At 40.2% G+C, this 21090-nt stretch overlaps 1 protein-coding gene across 6 annotated transcripts in view; it reads left to right on the top strand.

The window, feature by feature from the left end:
- The window catches only part of Sorcs1 (sortilin related VPS10 domain containing receptor 1), a 512909-nt gene that overhangs the window by 183037 nt on the left and 308782 nt on the right, over positions 1-21090 (top strand). For all 6 annotated transcript variants that reach the window (XM_055591505.1, XM_055591507.1, XM_055591508.1 and 3 more), the window contains exon 2: positions 3040-3107. In XM_055591505.1, coding sequence (XP_055447480.1) covers positions 3040-3107 — 68 coding nt within the window. The remainder of the gene's footprint in view (positions 1-3039; positions 3108-21090) is intronic.

Raw genomic sequence — 21090 nt, 5'->3', positions numbered from 1 at the left:
CACACATATTCACACACACACACACATATTCACACACACACACACATTCACACACACACACATATTCACACACACACACATATTCACACACACGCACACACACACACATTCACACACACACATATTCACACACACACACACATATTGACACACACATATTGACACACACACATATTGACACACACACACACACATTCACACACTCACACCCATCATACACACATCCACATCACACATACCCTTACTCACGAGTCCACACATGCACACACACCATACATCTACATAGCAACACACATCCACACCTCACACACACTCGAATCTGAAAACATCCTTGCTTCCACTGAATTTATAATTTAATGACATATACTTGAACTAATAAAATCTATACGCAAAAATTGTTTATGGAGTGGAAATAAATCATCATTATTATTTAAGCAGATTTTACTCATGGGTGTGCTGATTTCTTTAACATCGGAAAATATGCAGAGCTGTAGGAGGATAATACCAGGATAGGCAGACAATTGCATTTTCCACGTAGTCTCACACTGGGGCAGTGATTTGGTCTGTGACCATTTTAACAGGTTAGGATTTTGTCAAATAGCACCACTAATCAGAAGAGAGAGACAACTGCCCAATAAATAATTTAAGAGTGCCCACATACCTTGCATCACTGAACTGTTCGACAGTGAGCTGGTGAGTGATGCGTACACCCAAAGGGGAAAAGGAAGGGAAGAGAGACCTCAGGTAATCGATGGAACACATAACCGAAGGCTAGAAGCTCACCTTTCCTTCTTGCTCTGGTTCTGAACACAGAAAATTGCATTGGTTTGAACAGCTATGCCGTGAAATGTTACAAAGGATGCATCTCCTCTGCAGTATTGATAAACTGCCAGACCGGATCACTGGTGTTCAGTTCTACTAGCCCAGCAAGAGGAAGCAGGGAACAGATCTCCACCTCCGTGCCCCCAGGCTCTGGGAATTGTTTAAACAATCCCTGGTGTGGAGGCAGGTGAGCCCACACCATTGCACACTGGGTTATAGGGATCCCACTCCCAGGCACCCCTGAACTCCCTAGTCATGTGAGTGGGAGCCATGGCCCGTGACCAGCTGAGCGCCATTATTTGGTTCACTGCTATATTGTATCATAGGAGCAACCACCTAGAAATGCTCTCTGCCCGCACTCCCATTTTCTTGGTGGGGGATTTATAGGACTATTTGGCAAAATCACACTGAGGTGGAGTCACAACATCATTCTTTGTCTTCAAACAAACAGCCACCCTGCTGCCACTGATCAGCATTCCTGGGATGGCTGTGATTGAAATTTAGCACTTAGAGTGACTTAATTGGCACAGGGATCTGTTCAGCATATGCCCCACCACAGGCATGCCATCTGATGGACCCATAGGGTGCCACACACCTCACGCATGCTCACATCTTGCTGAAGAAGGGAGTTTTGCACAGATCAATGGTGGCAGCTCCTACTGTAGGTTGGCAGAAAGTGGCCTTAGAGAACAGATTTGAGGGATCTCGGCTGGCCTTCTGGTTAACCTAGCTCTCCTTTCCTAGAAAGGAGTCCTAGCTAACTTGCTGTGAAGAAGGATCATCTACACTCCTGCCTCCTAAATAAGGCCCTGTGCCAGTAACCTGGAATTTGGAAGGATTTAGCATGCTTGGGCAGCCACTGCCTCAGAATTCAAGGTTAGAACATTCTGTGCTCAGTGTAGCTATAATTGATCCCAAGGTCTTCAGAGAAAATCCAGGACACTGTTGTGAATGGTTTCCTGCTGGTTGCAAACACTGTATAGCAAGGCCAAAAGTTCTAGGACTAGGGTGTTGATACCAGAACAGTGAACAGACCCAGCACATTCCTTTCCCATATCTGAAGAGTTCATAGGTGGAGAAAGAACAGTCAGTGCTTAGGAGCAGGTTGCACTGTTCAGTGTCCGCAGGTGCTTTGAGTACTCCAGGAAATGAGGTGATGTCTTATCTTGGTCGCAGGTACCCAGGAAGTTGTCTTCTCAAAGTGCCATGATGACCAAGATTGCCAGCAACATGGAAAAACAAGGGTCAGGTCTCTGAAAGTCCCTTTTTTTAAATTTTTGATTAAGGTTTTGCACTGTTTGGATCACAGTCTCCAAGCTTTCCTGTGCTCTTAGTGTTCTTGTCTAGCATGAGGGAAAGTCCTAAACGATCAATTAATGTTTGCTGCATTCTGAACAAATGAGTTAAGCAGTTTGATTTCCTTTAAGTGAGGCTGGAAACAGGTAACAAATGAAAAGGGCCTTTGCCATGGAGCTAAGGGGAATTTCTTTGGGGTACGTTCTCTCCCATAACCTGTTCCTAATCTGGAGGCTTCTCCATACCCAACTTTATAGGTCTCAGGGACCATGTGTCCTAGATCCCCAGTCACGATGTCATGGCTTTGTCTTTCTGTAGTATAGTAGCTCCTAGCTGGCTTTGAAGTCAGAGGAAGCAGTTAATCAAATTCACAAAGAAGAAAGCTACTGGTGCTGAAAGCCCTGTGCTAATTTATATGTAATTTGTACTTGATTCCACTCTTATTCCTTACAGCAATATTTATCAGAGGTTAGCATTAGCCTCTACTGCCACTCTCAGAGGACACATGGAGGCTCAGTAATCAAGGATGGTGGACTGTGGGGTCTGGTTTTGGGAGCTGGGGACCGTACCATTGACCTTTCTTGAACATTTACTGGGCGTGGAGGGAGTGAAATTGAAGTGTACATATTTGACAATTTTATAAGCATCTTGAAAAATATTAAGCCCACCAGGGCAAGACATATGGAAAAGCAGGAAGCGCTGGTTCTGGGGCGGCTCTGAGAAAGGTGGGCTGGGCCTCTGGCCTGAGATGATCAGCACCAGGCTGCCAGCCCTTCCCCAGCTGCAGCAGCCTAGCAGTAACAATTCATTCAATTATGTTAAGCGCCCATTAAAGGAATCCTAAGCCCTCCCCTGGGCCATCTCAGTTCTAAGAGATTGTAATTGTTTGAGACTAACGGTGATTTCTTCTTCTGCCTTCAGGTGATCCTCATTTTGACAAAGCTCTATGACTATAACCTGGGGAGCATCACGGAGAGCTCGCTTTGGAGGTATGTAGATAAATTAGGCCACTAATCACTGCGTTGTTTAAGCCTGCTGTCTGCTAGTGCTGTCTCTGCAAGTCTCGTTTTCTGGTGGGGAGGCTCCTGGTTATTCACATGCCTTCTTTTCTTTTCATCTTTTCCTCTAGAGAAGGGATGGGCTTTGTCTACTGGCAGGCCAGAGAAATGTCGCCTTCTCCTTGTCAGGGAGACTGTTGTGTGCCTTTCCTCCTGAAGTGCTAATGTATTTTGATTCCCATGGTTCTCACTGACCTGGAAACTCATGAGGAGAGAGGGGCTGGCTTCTCATTGGAGAAAGCAGCACCTCAGCCTCTAGGTGTATGGGAAGCAGCCTTCCTTCCAGGCTTCCAGAGTTTGCTGTCCATGGTGCTGCAGCTCCCTAGCAGCTCACCGGCTGAGACATTTGAACACCTGTATAAGGTTATCTCAGGGGTTCATGTTCATTTCACCCACATACAAATAGTGTGAAAAGGTTCTGTGACAAATGAATGGATGCAAACCGTTTAGGGGCAGAATATCTCATGAATACCCAAGCAAAGATGCTGTTATCAGTCTGTAAAGTGGCTTTTTCTTGTTACTCCAATTTTTGCCCTTCTCATCAGTCTCATCAGCCTGTACCAGGTGGTGATACCTGCACCACCTCCTGCAATCCAGGAGACAATTGTCCCTGGGTAGGTACTCCCACCTCATCTGATAATGCCTGAGAGAATATGGAGCTTGTCTATGTGAGATCCAGCGGTCAGCCAGAGCTCAGCATTGCAGCTGAAAGCATGGGTGCTTTCATTGGTGCCTTGATGATCATGGACCTCTTCGGCTAATGCCCAGCACCTAACGCATTATTTAAATTCAGAAAGCCTTGATCAGAATGTTCATGACTCAGTAAGTTTGCGTCTCTTGTGAATGCGTGCATTCACAAGAATAAAAGCCACCTTTCCCCTACACTGAATCTGTCACAGGCAGCTCAGAGCGTGCATTAGGCAATTAAGAGGCATGTAGCCTTCTCTCAGAGAGGTAGAGTGCTTCAGCAGGCACAATGTTCCAAGTGCACTGTGCAAATACACAGAGGGACACAGGAAATGGTGGTACTAGACCACTAAAGCTCACTGTAAGCTTGCTTCCTTCTCTCTGTTAAGACATTAAGAGTGTGTTTTCCAATCTAACAGAGGGAGATTTATGAAATAAAAGTGGTGCCTGCCAGCACAGTCCTGGAGAGGCAGAGACGGGATCATTACCAGTGCTTGGTAGCCACCCAGACTAGCCAAATAGGTCAGTTCCAGATATAGTGAAAAACTATTTTAAAAAAGGTGGACAGTGATCAAGGATGCATCCAGTAAGTTGACCTCTGCTGTCCACACAGAACAAGCACACTTGTGCATGCTCATACCCAACACACACGCATATACACAGTAAAACACACAGAGAAACTAATATATATATACATATATATTATAGTATATATATACATATTAGTATTATATATATATATACTATTAGTATATGTATATATACTAATATACTAATATATATACATATATGTATATATATGTATCTAATATATATACATATATGTATATATATGTATATATATATGTATATATATACATACATGGGTTTTTTAAATGCTGAGGTTCTGATCAGCATTTTTTCTACTTCTGAAAAGTCCTAAGCAACTGAGAAGTGACCATTAACCAGATCCAATTCAGCTGAGCCCTATTCCTTGAAACTTCTACCAGCTAAATAATCAAGAGTCAAGTGTCAAATGCCCTTTGGGTATTGGAGTAGGTGGGGGCCAAGAGGCAGTTGACCTTGTGCTGCTGTGCTAAGGACTTAAAGCCTTTTGGATGTATGAGACAGGAATGACAAGCTACCATTGTACCCAATTAATGAGATTTACTCCCTGGTCGTGCTGCCATCGATTGTTCCTTAATCCTAAAGCAAGTTGCTGATTTTGTTTTGTGTGGAGTTGTTGTTCTCTGAGGGAGTCAGTCTGAGAAGGGCTGGGCGATCTGACACAGAACAATTAACTGCACCTGAATACCAACTCTAACTGGTGGTGGATTAAACATTGCGATTTGTGGGGAAAGCTAGTTTTATCATTTGAAGCAAGATAAGCTTAAAGGTTGAGATGAATAAAACGTCAAGTCGAGATACAGTATCTAGGAGAAGAAATATATTCATCTCTCCCCTCTCTTGTCCAGGGTAATCAGTACTCTGCCAAGAGAGGCTTAGCTGCTGAGGAAGAAAGCCTTAGGCAGTTCTGACTGAGATACACACATGTGCTATTAAAGGGCCACGCGCCTACAGTGCTCTGTCGAAGAGGCTTACTGTTGACGGTGCTGGCCAAAATCAGTGCCCCAAATCCCACTACTGGATAGCAAGATCTTCCCACTCCAGAAACTCCAGGGGTGCAGCAAAGATGGGTTGGACTGATGGCTAAATTCCTGCTCTGCAGAGTAGCTTTCCTACAACGTCCAGTGTTTACTGAGCTGTAAATGAAAGGCTTTGGAGTGTAAGTAAGCACTCCAAAAATGATGTGTGAAAATGTCCCTGCATGGGCGTTCCCCTCATTAATACATACCCAATGATGCGGTTAACGTCTGTGCTTGTTCTCTGTCTCACCACCACCCTCCAAAGCCTGACAGAGCTAGCTGCCTTCTCACATAATCCATTACCACCCTTTCCAGTCAAGATTCGTCTGAGTTTTCTAACTTCTACCTTCAGGTCATATCTCGATCACATGGCAGTGGTTTTGGTTTCCAGACTTTCACATTTGTTTTATTAAGATTTAATTGCCAACTTTTAAATCAAGGAAGCAGTTAGTATGTGTTCATTATGATTCATTCAGTGCAGTGATGCCTAAACACAACTTTCCACACAGGCCCAGGTTGGTGTTATTAACAGTTACCAATGATTTTGTTCAATGTTTAGGGCTCAATTTAAGTGTTCATTGATATTCACCAAATAAGAATAATTTTTTTCTGTGTCTGCTTGTTTAAAAACATAGGAGTGTTTTATTTACTGGACTCAAGCAGCCTGTCTTGTTTCACTTGTCAATGAATTTTAAGTATCTATAAAGACAATTCATTTATCGATGTGTCTGAGTTATAAGTGCCCAATATATGGAATATGCATATTGAATTAATCTAACTCAAGAAATGTTTTCTAAGAAGCAGAAGGTGTTCTCTGTGCAATTAATTTTTAATCAACCTTATAAAGAACAGCCCAAAAATGAGGCTTAGGTAAATTAAAGAGCAAACTCACTGATTGTATGATTATACAGAGCTGGTCCTTTTCTGTTTTTCTGTTTACCTTTATGATGTCTCTTTAGTTGGTCTCCTCAATATTAGTTATGATGTATGGTAGTTTAGAAGCATACTTGTAGACCTGTCCTTATATTTTAATAACTTGATCTCTATAAATTACCAAAGAATTCTAAAATGCCATCACTATACTAAAACCTTCACTTATAATGTAAGTTAAGTATCTTACGTTATAAGTGTAAGGTATTCTACTTCATAGAAATGACAGTGCCCATGTCCAGTCTCAACCAGATCTCTGGAAACAGAAATCAGCATCTGAATACACAGTGCATAATACCATCCCCCAAAAGACAGACATCATAATTTGTGCACAACTTTATCTAGCATTACCACACTTCCGTCTGCACACCCAGTTTCTTCTGCTTTTCATCAAAAAAGCAGATGTTGGAATAAGATATTCAGGAGCAATAATTGATTGAAAGTGTTTTTAGGATTTTACTATGATTGAATGATCTCAATACTTGTTTCCCTCAGTGTTTTTCTCTCACTATCTTCTAATAAATTTGGTTTTTTGGTGAAGTTTTAGTGTTAGTTTTTTTTTGGTGAAGGGGAGACTTTGAGCATTAAGTTGGGTGGATAGGGAAGTGGAGATGACCTGGAAGAAGTTGAGGAAAGGAAAGATTATGATGAATATATATTGTATGAAAATCTATCTATCTGTCTGTCTGTCTATCTATCTGCATTGAGACAGGGTCTTCAATGTACCTTTGTCTGTCCTTGAACCCACTATGTATTCCAGGTTGGCCTCCAACTCACAGAGATCTGCCTGACTTTTGCCTCTTAGGTGCTTGGATTAAAATGTGTGCTACCCAGGCCATTTTTTTAATTTTTTAAAAAATAAAAATTGTAATCACATATTGTATTTATTGTATACCATATCAAGTATATTGTAATTCTCAAGTAACTCATAAAATCTATTGAAGAAAAAAAAGGAATGGTATATGTATTATTAAAATCTATATTTGGATCTTAGAGTTATTTACATCCTAAAACTTTTATGTTCTAAATATTTTATATCCTAAAATTTTAGTGTAATGCCTTGTCTATAAGCAAAACTGTTTTGAAGATAATGCAATATGATCTTGTGACATTCAGACATGTTTCACTGCAGGAGGAAGAACATACCCAAAGCCCATTACAAAAATCCCAGGTTCATGTAAGGATACAGGCCCACTTAGCTTCAGTGCCCTCAGTATATGCCCACGTCAGTATTTTGGTGAAGCTGTCTGTGTTCTACTGAGTGACATTTTACATCTTTCTTGCCCTTAAAGACTGAGAGTCTGGACTCTCAGCCCAGTATAGCCCTGTACTCCATGTTGATTGGCATTCTGCTGAGTTCTCCATTTCTCCTTTTAGCAAGTAATAGATAAGAAACACAGAAAAGCAAACAGCATCTCAATGAGTTAATACTTTATCAATGCAAGCCAAGGAAGTATGTGCAGAATATTATGATCCAGGAAGCAAGCAACTGACATTTTGATGTCACACAGCTATAGATTCAGTTTTTATACTATATGGTTAAATCTTATGTCTATGGAGTCTCTTGAGGTATAGATTACCACCCTGCTGTCCTTTGATGGACAAATGTGCATCCTCATAGGTCCTCAGAGAAGTTTCTTCTCATTTTGTCCTTTGTCTAATTACATCAAATCTTAAGCTCACTATGAATTGGTAATCAAATGTGGAAATGATTTTTTTTTTTTAGATTAGGACACAAAGGATATAAAGAGTACTTGGATACTATTTATTAATCTGCCTGAAAACTGGGTTTAAATATTTCTTGAAAATAATTAACACCCATTTTTTTCTTCACTTTTAGCATGAATACCAACTTGTTAAAAGGCCATTCTTGCATTCTGCATCACTAAGCAAGTCCTGGATTCTTTCTGCCATAGCTTTTAATAGCTTTCACATACGATATGTCACAGTCTGTAATGATTTTATTAATTATTTCTGTTGTCTGATGCCACCATTAAAATGTTTCCTGGTACAAGAGATCTGTGTGTCTCTTCTTGGAGCCTAGAAAAATGTTTAACAAATAGAATATCCAGTGAGATTTAGCAAATTCATAGAATATTCAAATAAATGCTTATGTAGATTTATTTTAGATGGTGTTATTTAGATGTGAATAACCTGACCATTTCCTGTAAGCTTTTCACAGTCTAGTGGGGGAGACTGATAGCTAATAAGAAGTTGTTTTAATATCAAAAACAATTGATAATAATAATAACATTAATTGAAATACAGTTGTGTCTGGGAGGGAAAACTTCTAGAAGAGATGAGCAGAATCATACAGAAGGAGCAGCGATAGCCTGAGAAAGAGGTCTTTGAACTTATTGAATACAAACTGAGTTCTCAACACCTTCAGGTGCTGGTGTGGAGGAAAAAAAAGCATACAATTTCATTCTGCAAAAATTGATTTGTTCAAATTCTTCTCTAGTAAGTATCTTAAAATGTATCCCGGAGATATAAATGCATTTTTGAAAAGGTAGAGACAAGGGGAAAACAAATGTTAAGAAAAAACTATTGTGGTACCTTGTGATCAGAACATAAATGTGCAGTAACCAAAAGAATGGCAATCAGTGCAGTAAGAAATAAGAAAAGGTGAGTTGTTAAGGCAAGAAAGGATGGACTACGGAAGGTGGAAGAGGCATTGTTTGAGCGTTTGTGTTTATTGTGTATCTGTGGGCATGGGTGTACAGTGTGCCTGTGGAGTTTAAACAACAACTTCATGGGAGTCTGTTCTCTCCTTCCTTGTGTAGGTTCCGGTGAATTGAACTCAGATAATCAGTCTTGACAGCAATAACTTATACCCAATGGCCCATCTCATGGACCCTTGCGTGCTGTATATTATGAATTTGAAATGACAGTCCTGTTAGATAAGTGAGAAGGTGGAAAGGGGAAGTAGTGAAAGTTACTGTCGCCTTCTTGTCTTGGGATGGTAGGTGGGGTGCTTTGAAGAGGGTGCAAGTTCCTTTTTTACTTGTTAAAGCTGAAGATTTTAACAGTTCTGGTGGAAACTTCAGTGGGTTGTATGTATGACTTTGGAGCATAGGCAAGAGGTCTAGCGTAAGGACATATATTTGAAGAACTCCTATATAAACATTTTAAGTTTTGTTAATAGGTTAGAGGAATGTGTAGACAGTGAAAGGAAGAATGGAAGGCACCAGTCATGAGCCAAACTCGGGAGCCTAAAGCTTTGAAATAATTGAACGTGTAGGAGAATAGAACTGAGGCAGGCACACCCACATTGATAACACAGAACAGTGTTAGAGAGATAGTTCAGTGGCCAAGACCAGGTACTGCTCTGGGAGAGGACCCGAGGTCAGCTTCCAGGACCTGCATTGGGTGCTTCACCTCCTGTCTCCATAGCTAGAGCTCCAGGTAACATACCTCTCTCTCGTCTAGTTTTCTTAGACAACTGCACGGAAGGGCCAGAGAGATGGCTCGGCGGTTAAGAGCACTGGTTGTTCTTCTAAAGGACACGAGTTCAAATCCTAGCAACCACATGGCAGCTCACAACTGTCTGTAACTCTAGTTCTAGGGAATCACACACACACACACACACACACACACACACACACACACACACACGCAGGCAGAACATCAATGTACATTAAATAAATTAAAGAAAAAAAATAAAAAAATAAAAAGGAAATATCTAAATAAACAAACCCAAAACAGAATACATACACACACATTAAAAAAAAGTGTTTGAACCTTGAAACCTGCCACAGAGGGCCTCTGAAAGCTTCTGCAGTATAGACTGTCAAAGCAGATGCTGAGCCTGATGGCCAACTGATGGGCAGAGTGAATGGAATTTTATGTAAGAAGTGGGAAATAGTAAGAGCTGGAGGGAACGGGAACTCCACAAGCAGAGCAACAGAACAAGATAATTTGAACACAGGGAACTTCCCAGAGACTCATACTCCAACCAAGGACTATTCGTGGAGATGACCTGGAACCCCTGCACAGGTGTAGCCCATGGCAGTTCAGTGTCCAAGTGGGTTACATAGTAATGGGAAGAGGGACTGCCTCTGACATAATCTGATTGGCCTGCTAGTTGATCACTTCCCCCTGAGGGGGGAGCAGCCTTACCAGGCCACAGTAGAGGACAATGCAGCCACTTTTGATGAGAACTGATAGACTAAGATCAGAAAGAAGAGGAGAACCTCCCCTATCAGTGGACTTGGGGAGTGGCATGCATGCAGAAAGGGGGGGAGGGTGGGATCGACAGGGGAGGAGGGAGGGGCTTACGGGGGGATACAAAATGAATAAAGTGTAATTAAAAAAAATAATAAAAGATTAAAAAAAATAAAATATAATATAATAATAATAAAAAAAAGTGTTTGTAAAACGGATACTAGATTGGTCCATGTGGAGGACAAATGGCCCAAAAGAAGTAGTGGAGGGAAAGCTGTATTCCACTGGACTGAGAACATACCCATGACTGTGAATATCCATTGAATCCTACTGTTGGTGAATATGTAGTAAGGTAATGAGAAAGGTTTTGGGGACAGCTCTTTTGAGGAAGACTTCATTAAGAACATAAAAGGAAGAGGTGTGTTTGTGTTGAGAGCATCAACTAAAGGAATGATCTCTCATTCTATTGTATGTACAAACCAAAACATGTCTGTGTTTTTAATTGATAAAACGAAGAGGAAAAGATTGAATACATGGGACAATACAGAATTTCATACTAGAGAAGGCTTTCACAGATGATCTTCTAGCCATACTCGATCTAGGAGTTATGATAAGGGAAGGTAGATTCTTCACCTTGCAGAAGACACGAGTACCATCACATGTTAATCACATTCACTGAGGAATGGAGCAGAGTGTGTTGAGACATCTCCTGCTGTTCTGGTGCCTAGTGAATGGAAAAGCCACTGAGCAGGTATGGACAGCAACTGCCTAAGGAAGGTCGGTGCTGGGATGAGTTCTCTTAGACCCCAGCTGGGCTTCCACTTGGGTTAGTGTGACTGAGCTTTTCCTCATTGATCGCTGTGAAACATACAAGACAATGGTAGGTTTCCTAGTCCTCGGAGGCTTTGAGAAAGAATGAAATGTGTTGTAGGGTTTGAGGAGTTTTGAGTGATTGGGAAAGGATTCTTGGCTGAATATAGATGAAAGTGAAGCAGAAATAGGAGAAAAAAATACTGGAAAAGTGGGATTCTCACCCAAATCCAAGCATTTTTAGACGCCAGAGAACACTTAAAGAGAAACACCCAAATGATCATGCCTTTTTGTCATCGGACTCCCTCCTGTCGCTACTTTGACCTCGTCCCCAATTCTCTTTGCCCCAAAACACAATGTTTGCATTCTCCCCCCCCCCGATTCGTGGTTTAATTTATAGAGTATCAGATGACCTTGATTAGTTTCTGCTGCCCTTCAGTTAGATGCCCTCCTTTCTTGACCATCATCACTGCACTTAATAAAACCCTTGAGAAAGGAAGAGGACTATGTACTCCAAGTGCAGTAATGTTTGTAGGTTGTAAAAAAATGACAAGTGGTCTTAGAAGGCCATTCTATGTAAGGAGCCTGTCCTTAAGTTTTAGTTTTGGACAGGTTTGGCATGAATCTAAACTTTGTTGACTTAATTGTTTTAAGGAAATAGAGAATTCCTTTTATCTATTTTCTTTTCTAAAAATGTATTTTTGTCTCATAGGATTCTGTTTGTTCTGTGATAAGCATATGTTTTCTACTCAACACACAATAAACAAAGGAAACTATCAGACTTTTAAAAATGAGGGCTTTTATACTTATTTGGTCATTATTTAAAATGGTTTGCCCCCTATATGATTTATCTAATAAATTATACTAACAGCATGTATGGTGGTTTGAATAAGAGTAACTCCATAGGTTCATATATTCGAGTGCTTGTTTCACAGTCGGTAGAACTGTTTAGGAAGGATTAGGAGGTGCGGCCTTGTTGAAGGAGATGTGTCACTTTGGGTGGGATTTGGGATTTTAAAAGCCCATTCCACCCCCAGTTAGCCCTGCTCTGTAAGATGTCCTCAGTGTCTCCAGTGCTATACCCGTTTGCTTGCCATGTTGATCATGGACAACTTTAAACCTCAAGAGTAATGAGCCCCAGTAGACATTTTTTAAAAAATTTATTTTTATGTTTTCTTGATCATAGTGTCTTATCATGGCATTAGAAAAGTAACTAGCACAGTGTGTTTTGTTAATTCCAAGCTCTGAAAGTGCTGTTAATATTTGCATTTAACTCATCCTCAAAAAAACTCAGGAGACTGGTTCAATCCTATACTCTCCTCATGTATGAGGAAACCAATTCACAGAGAAGTAAACATCAGAGGGTCACCAGGAGGTGATTGATCAGACCTCTGACTCAGGCAAGGTCCCAAGTCAAGGCTCTGAACTCACAGGAAACATCTGTGGAAGCTCCTCCATAATTGATAATGAAATATTGGATGTATATGAACTCATTATTTTTCCACTTCTATTTTTCTTGAATGTATTCTTTTTTGAACATTTTTGTACTCTTACAGGGAGCATTTGGGAAGCTGCATATTACCTCATTCACCATTGTGCCCTAGAACCAACTACTATTCTTGTTTCATAGCAGATAATCATCATTTTAATAAATTTATTGGGGAAATATTTCTTTTAGAAATCATCTTTGTCGTTTGTTGATTAATTAATTGATGTTAAACTTGTTTCATCGTACATATCATGGGAAATCAAAGGTTTATAGAAGTTCATTTATTCAAATGTCAGGTTGTTTTAATTTATTGTCAGTGCACATGTGCAAGGTGACAGATACTAATTTCATCTCAGCATGTCAATTGATACTGTCATGCTGTGTGGCTACACCTATACTCCCACAGGTGCGGGAGGCTGAAACAATGTAAAGGGAAGCCAAGCACAGTCAACTAGCTCTTAAGAAGTCTTTCTGCATGAATGAACAAATGCCCATTGGTTTCTCGTCCAGACTGCACCATGTGATACTGTCACCTGAGAACTAGCAAGGAGATCATAAAATGTAGCTGTAGACAGCATTCATCTGAGAGGCCAGCAATGGGCTTGCATGTCAGGGGACAGGAGTATGCCATGTCAATCACAGGACAATGGAGATGGAGGCGGAGCTATTGCAGAACTTTAGAAAGCCCACCCTTTTTTTAAAAAAAAAATTTATTTAACTTTATTTTATGTGCATTAGTGTGAAGGTGTCAGATCTCTTGGAATGGGCATTACAGACAGATGTGAGCTGTCATGTGGGTGCTGGAAATTGAACCCTGGTCCTTTAGGAAGAGCAAACAGCACTCAACCACTGAGCCATTTCTCCAGCCCCCGAAAGCCCCTTTTTTATTTCAGGTGAGGTTTCTGATATACTGTTCAACCACAAATCAGGCCGCACACTTTCAGCTCTGCTCTTCTCTTTCCAGAGGGAAATGGCATAGTGAAGAGTTATTCCTCAGCACGACTTTCTTTCTCTCTCCTGCTGGGATATATTAGCAAGGTCGGCGCCTTTGGTTTATTGGCCTCCAACAATCTGTGATTGCACGGGATTATGACTCCTTAGCTTGCAGAAGCTGGAGATGCAATCAATTCGTGGTGCTTTTGAGCTTTTTTTTTTTTTTGTGTGTGTGTGTGTGTGTGTGTGTGTGTGTGTGTGTGTGTGTGTGTATTTATTTCTGTCAGCATTTCTGAGGACAGAGACTTAAAAGATTTTTTTTGGAAAGAATTTATCTTTGAATATCCTGCTTCATTGCACGTTCAAATAAGAACACTGAACAGAACCAACGTGAGCTCTGCTCTTATTCTTGGCTTTAGCAAAAGGTAAGATGACATCATGAAAGTCCATCTTCCCCACATTCAACCCTCAGCCAGAGCATAATCTAATCCAAAATACATATCCTTTGAAGTGACCGTGATTTGGAGTAGAGAATAAATTTGTTTTCAGCACGGCAAGGAATATTTTGTCTGGAAACTTTTGGAAGCCATTTACATTTGTTGTAACACAAATTTCACTTAATTTGCCATCATTTCACAGTTTCCTCAGTCGCCCCCTGCTCACTTTGTCATCATTCTCCAACAGTTGGAAATCTATCACTTCTGACCTTAAAAATCAAAACAAAACAAAATGAAAATTCAAACTATCTACTTATTTCCAAGTTGCATGGGGGCATTTTCTCTTTAGGGTGGAAGAAAGTTGTTTAAAAAAATCTGTCTTTCCCTTCAAAACCCGACAGTTTAATGTACAGTATAGAAACACAACACCTTCTGGTGACCGGCAAAGGCCATGGCCCATAGTACAGACTTGGCTGTATTTGCTGATACCAAGGACTGCTGGCCTGAGGGAGCTCTGGCTTCTTCATGCCACTGGTTGACAGCTCTCCAGAGATTGCAGGCTGGTGCTGTGGGGCTGAAATTACACAGGAACCTATGGACTCTGCTTGTAATTGCTGCTTTGTTTGTTTGTTTGTTTGTGTTAGGTTTATAGTAGTTGCAGAGCTGATAGAGTCTTATCCCAAATGGTTCCCTGGTTATTCATTCATGAAGCATTGGAAACGCAGGATAAAATTCTCTTTCAGTGACCAGGAAGCATGTGTGTTTGGGGAAGAGGGTGGAACATTCAGCTCCTCCGTGAACTCTGCGCAGTGGGAGCATCTGAGGAGTAAGTATTTTGACAGAGCTGACTGGCTCTTCTGTCCTTACAGCTGATTGACTCCTCTGTCCCCACAGCACAGTGGTCTCAGGGTTCGACTGTTATACAGGTTCCTCACATCCTCCAGACATATTCAGACTGACACGTGGGGCCATTTCTCCTAGTAAACTCAGTGTAGCATGGACAAGGCCGACGTACAGTTAGCAAAGTTGCTGTAAATGCCGATCTATGGGTTTGGTTTGGAATAGACCTTTGTAGACCACAGCTGAAAGAAGCTGGATTTTGATCTTCATTCCTGAACATCCCAGGCCTACTTTCTTCCTTGGTTTGGTGTTATCTATCACTCCCTCGTCTCTAGCCCCATAAATAACAATGCTGCCCAGGATACAATGGGCTCTTTTTGTCCTATGGAACAAGAAGTTTGAATACAGCATCTTTACCATGCTATACAGCCACTCTACCTCGGAACTATCTCCCTAGCTCTTTTTGTTGCTCTTTTCATTATTCCTTAATTTTCTCATTTAACATTTATCATTTAAAAAAATCTACTTAAAACACCTTCTTCCTAAACTGAAGCAGGACTTCCTTCTACCTATGCCTCCAGAGTGAATGAGACTACAGATCTTTGCCAGCAGACAGGATTTCCACATGGATTCTTTGTCAATATGAAAAAAATAGATTGAGTTAGTTATTTAATTTAGTCAATGCTTGGCTAATATTTCCATCTCCGGGCATCTTTTTCCTTGTCCAGTAAGTGGGTTTGCTAATAATTCAGTCTATTTGGTCAGAGAAATAAAACATGCTCATTTAAGATTCAATGGAACTTCTGTTGCATTTATCCTGGTGATTAATTTATCAGAACTATTGTGGTCACAAAGGATAGCTGGTGAATTATTCTGTGGGAAATAAGTTTCCTACTGAATCTGAGAAGTCTATTTTAGTTTCCCATAATGCTTTTAGCATTGAGTCTTCCATCGTAATCAGTCACATTTTCACTATTGGTGCTTCTTCCCAAGAGAATGAAAATGTAGCTTTCCTCTAGGGTTTGTGTTTAAAGTCTACTGCAGAGGCATATCTGATATATGAAGGGAATCAGAGGTCAGTAAATCCCTGAATAAGATCTATGCTTTCAGCTTTCCCTGCTCATGGAGACTTTTCTCCAAAGTATAGATTAGCTCAGAGAGAAAACATACTACAAGCTAGCAGGAAATCCTTAAATGTGACAGTTCTTCATTCCTAGCATGTCCCATGTGTTCTTCGTGTCATGAATTAGCCACTTGCTGTGTTGCTATGACACAGTATACCCCACAGAAGCAACTTGACAAAAGAAGTCCGGTTTTATGGCTCATAGTTCAAGGGTATAGTCCATCCTGACAAGAAAATCATGGTAGCAAGAGAGATGTGGCTGTACTTCTGCATCTGCAATCAGGTTGTGGAGAGCAATGATTGATGAGCTTAGCTCCATTTCAGCTCTTTATTTAATCTTGTACCCCACCCATGCATTGGTACTGCTCATATTTACAATGGACTAGTTAAGCTAATATAGGAAATCTCTGAAGACATGCCTATAGGCTCCTTTCCATGACAATTCTAAATCCTGTCAAAATTAGAATGAGGGTTAAGCTTCCTGGTGCCTGAAGACATCTCTTACCACTGCAGAATTTACTGGGTTAAAGAAGAAAGTTGCCTTGTGACTTTCTAACAAATCCAGGCTCCTGTCTCAATGCGAGTGGGCCCTTTTCTGTATTTCATCTCAGATTTCTTCTGTTTATTGGGATGTGAATCTAATGAAATGAGTGAGCAATTACTCTGTTGCTTGGCTTTAGAAAATGACATAGCTAAATGCCCATGAGATTCCTGTCAGTATTCAGATGGGAACAAGAAGGTGAAATCTCTGTGAAGTTTTGTGCCAAATGTAAAACACTGTCAGCTTGAGGCCAAGTCAAAAGATTGGAGTGGGAGCGAGGTGTGATTTTGAGCAATGAATCAGTATTCAAGAGTAGTTATCTCTCCACACCCTATTGCAAAGATCACTCTTGCAGCTTTTCAGGTGATAGGAAATAATGGCTGGCATTCAGATACACTCCAGTCTGATGGCAGTAAGGGACGTTTATTCAAAAGAATTGAGTTTACAGGCTGCTAGTTCTTCAGTTTAATTTTTACATTTCAAAGTACGTTGTAGAAAGGTTAGAAATTGGAAATGGAAATTGCTTTACGTACTTGAGTTTCCCCGCATACTTTTGCAAATAAAACCTAAACAGTAAGCCTTCTGAAATGATCACTACATTGATGAGTCCTTTGAAATAGCATAATCTGTACATATTGAGGCTGTGTGAACACGTCTAGAAATCCAATCTTTGCATCAACCACTACTTGTGTAACCTCAGGTAAGTTGTCATATGTTTTAGAACCTTGGGAACCTCATTTATCAGAAAAATATTGAATTAGACCAGTAATTTTCAACCTCCCTAATGCTGCAACCCTTTAATATAGTTTCTTGTGTTGTGGTGACCCCAACCATAAAATCATTCTCATTATTATTTCATAACTATAATCGTTCTACCTCCATGAATTATAATGTAAATATCTATGTTTTCCAGTGGTTTTTGGCAAACCCCGTAAAAGGTTATTTGAATCCCAAAGGGGTCGCAACCCACAGCCTGAGAACCACTGTAATAGATGCACTCTGATTAGACAAACTGATTTCCAATCTAACTCCAGCATTACAATTTTGTAATTGTTATCCAAAGTCTGCCTTGCTTACAACAGATGCCATGACGCATATTGGCAGTGTCAATGCGAAAAGCATGAGTGATCGTGCTTCGCTGGGATTTTCCCATTACATATTTCTACCATTAAATGTTAAGAGTTGGTTGATGGCATGCTGAAGCAGATGAGCTGACTCACAGTGGCTTGCCAAAGTGTGACATTTCAGAGCCAGAAGATTGGTAAATGGTAGAGCTGTCTCAACCAAGTTAGATTATCTCTTTGAACCATGAATTCCAAATAATACACTGAAAATAACAGTAGTTTCACCATCCAAGTTATAGCAAAGACAGTAAACAGAATATGTTAAAATGTGTAAGATATGTGATAATTCATGCAGATAGACCCAAAATGTGAGCCCTCTGATTGTAGAGGTAAAGAGCAGTAAACACCAGCTGAAAAACCTCTGTAAACTTGGGAAATACTTTCCTCAGTTAATGCTGCCGCAGATTTCTGGTATGAGTATGGGGTCAATATGCTCTGAGTTGTAAAGACGTTTCAGATGTTCTGAGAAGGACAGAGAACACACATGCTTGGTGGTTTATTCTGCTGCAGCTAGAGTGGGCACATGGATGCAAGTGTCGGCTTCAGTATCTCTGCCAATCCCCGGTATGTGAAAGTCTCGAGAGTTTAGCTTAGTTTCTTTGCTGAGTAGAATCAGAGCAAAACACAGTGCCGGTCACATAGTAGTACTCAATAACTCACTATAATAGATCAATACATTAATAGATAACGAATTTTGACCTTATCTGCTCATCTATTGATTATATGTCTGACAATATGCTAAGGACATTTTATACTCAGTGGCTTTCCTTCTGGATACATTAGAATCACCTGGGTATCATTTTTAAACTTTATATGTGTGTGATCCTACCCAGGACTAAACAAATTACATTTTTTTTTTTAAAGACTAAGCCCAATGATAAAGATAGCTTACAAGCAACACTTGTGCCTTTTATACATAGAGGATGCAGAAAAACCAGGCACTGGGGCCTGCTCTCCTTAGCTGTTCACTAATATGGCTGAATGTTTACTTCTGGTCATCCAAGTTTCCATGGACATATTCAGCCAACTTGACATTTGTCATGGGTAAGATATTCTACATTTACAAGGATGCCAATTTATTATACACAATAAGAGCATAATTTCTCTTCCTAAATACAAACGTGCTGTACATGTAAATTATAAAGTTATATACCTTTATGGTAACATAAAACAACCATGTAAATCAGGATAGAAAAAATTATTATTGAAAAAGATTTTAGAAGCTTCTGTTTTGACTGTTTCAGCCATAGCTCTCAGTAATCATGCCATGGCATCTGTAGTTGGAGGCAATGTCTCAACCAGGCTTTCAATCTATGAGTTGTGACCCCATTTCAGATATATTGCATATCAGATGTTTACATTCCAATTCATAAAAGTAGCAAAATTACAGTTATGAAGTAACAATGAAAATAATTTTATGATTGAGGGGTCACCAGAATATGGGGAACTGTATTAAATGGTCACACCATTATGAAGATTGAGAACTAATGGCCTAAACAGTAGCGTAAATTGGAGACTAATAATTGTGCATTTCCTTTGTCTTACTGTTGTAAAAAGTTGGACTCATGATCCATAGAGAACACAGAACACAGACTCATCTCGTCTGCTTGTTGAGAATGGCGAGGAAAATATTGTCTGAAGCTTTTGGAGCAGTGTTGTTTTTTACTTTTGAATTGTTATTATTTTCGACATTCTTTAGTTCTTCAGTCTCACTGTGGTGCTATTTTTTCCAGAAATCATCCTATGTTGTAGGGAGTAGACAGATACACATGTAATGGGAATTGGGGAGAAATATCACTATCAGTCTAAAGCAAGAGCTTGTACCTTTGTTCTGTCACCAGTGAAAAGGCTGAATAGCAACTCAAGATTCCAGTAATATGCTGTGATGGCAGAGGGCTGCAAGGTACTCAAGGTGAGGTGCTTAGGTGCCAAATGCATGGTCTCAGAAGAGCTGTCTCCAGAGAGAAGTGCTTTCTCAGTCAGTTTATCTACCTACCTACATACATATGTTTATATGTATGTATGCACTGTCTGTCTATCTGTCATGTACCTATTATCTACCTATCATGTCTGTCTATCTATCATCTATCTATCTATCTATCTATCATCTACCTATTTTCTACTTATCATCTATTTATCTGTCTATCTGTATGCTCATCTTTCCATTTATTTCTTTCCTTCTCCCCTATCTTATCTTCTTTTTAAACCTTAGGAGGTTCTCTTCAGATGTTTCAAAAAACATCATACAATTTTCAGTACGATAATAAACTTCTATAATATAGTAACAAGATAGTATAGTTTTATCAGTGAGGATAGAGGTCGATAGAATTTCCTGCTCTATAAATGAAGGACCTAATGGGCTGCTGATCTGTGTGGCGCATTCTTTCATTGTGAGATTACCCCCACTGTGCAACTGTCAGATTGCAAACTCTGTGCTTTTCAGAGCCTGCTGGAAACAAGAGGGCCTGTGAGCATTCCTGTGGCTTGAGAGCAATCTAACCCCTCCCCATTCTTTCCTACATTACTGACATATAGAAACAGAATTTGCGGTACATTTATCTTCTATCAATCATTGTTCTGTCTTCTTGCTCTTGTTCTAAAACTGTTTTTAAAGTAATGGATGGTGGTTAATAAACAGGATGGCAAGCAGGAGAAAACCATCAGCAAGGAGCCATTTTGATAGACTGTGCTGTCTGCAGATAATTTGCTGGGGCAGAGTGGGACATCCACAACCCCACAAAATGCCTTATCCCTAACTTCAACCAAAATCATTCTTGAAAGTTTCCATTATTCCCAATGGATTAACCATGAAAACTGCAGGAGACTGTCCTGTGATGATGCCTCTGAGCCACTGCTTATTCGGTTCAGGAGTTAAAAACAAGCCAACATCTGTATTTGTGCACATGGGAAGATGGCCAGCTTTCAGAGAAAGAACTTTACACTGGAGTTCAGCATGGTGAAGCAGAGTTTTCTGCCATCATTACCAAGTATTTTCCTCTATCCTTCCATGCTCTCCTCAGTGTATTCTGAGACCTTGCTTTTACAGCTGCTTTCCGTTCTATCACACTGAAAATATTTCATTACTTCTCTGTCTTGTCTTTCCTGTGAACCCCATAATGTTGTAGACAAGGTTGCTTTGTAGGCTAGTGGAGTGCCTGGCACATTAAGCTGGCTCATTAAAATTAATTAAAAGAAAGAAGAAATCAGTGAT

The sequence above is a fragment of the Psammomys obesus genome, unplaced genomic scaffold, assembly GCF_907164565.1.
Source record: "Psammomys obesus unplaced genomic scaffold, mPsaObe1.curated_primary_1811, whole genome shotgun sequence".
NCBI lineage: Eukaryota > Metazoa > Chordata > Mammalia > Rodentia > Muridae > Psammomys > Psammomys obesus.
This window is presented reverse-complemented; position numbering and strand designations above follow the sequence as displayed.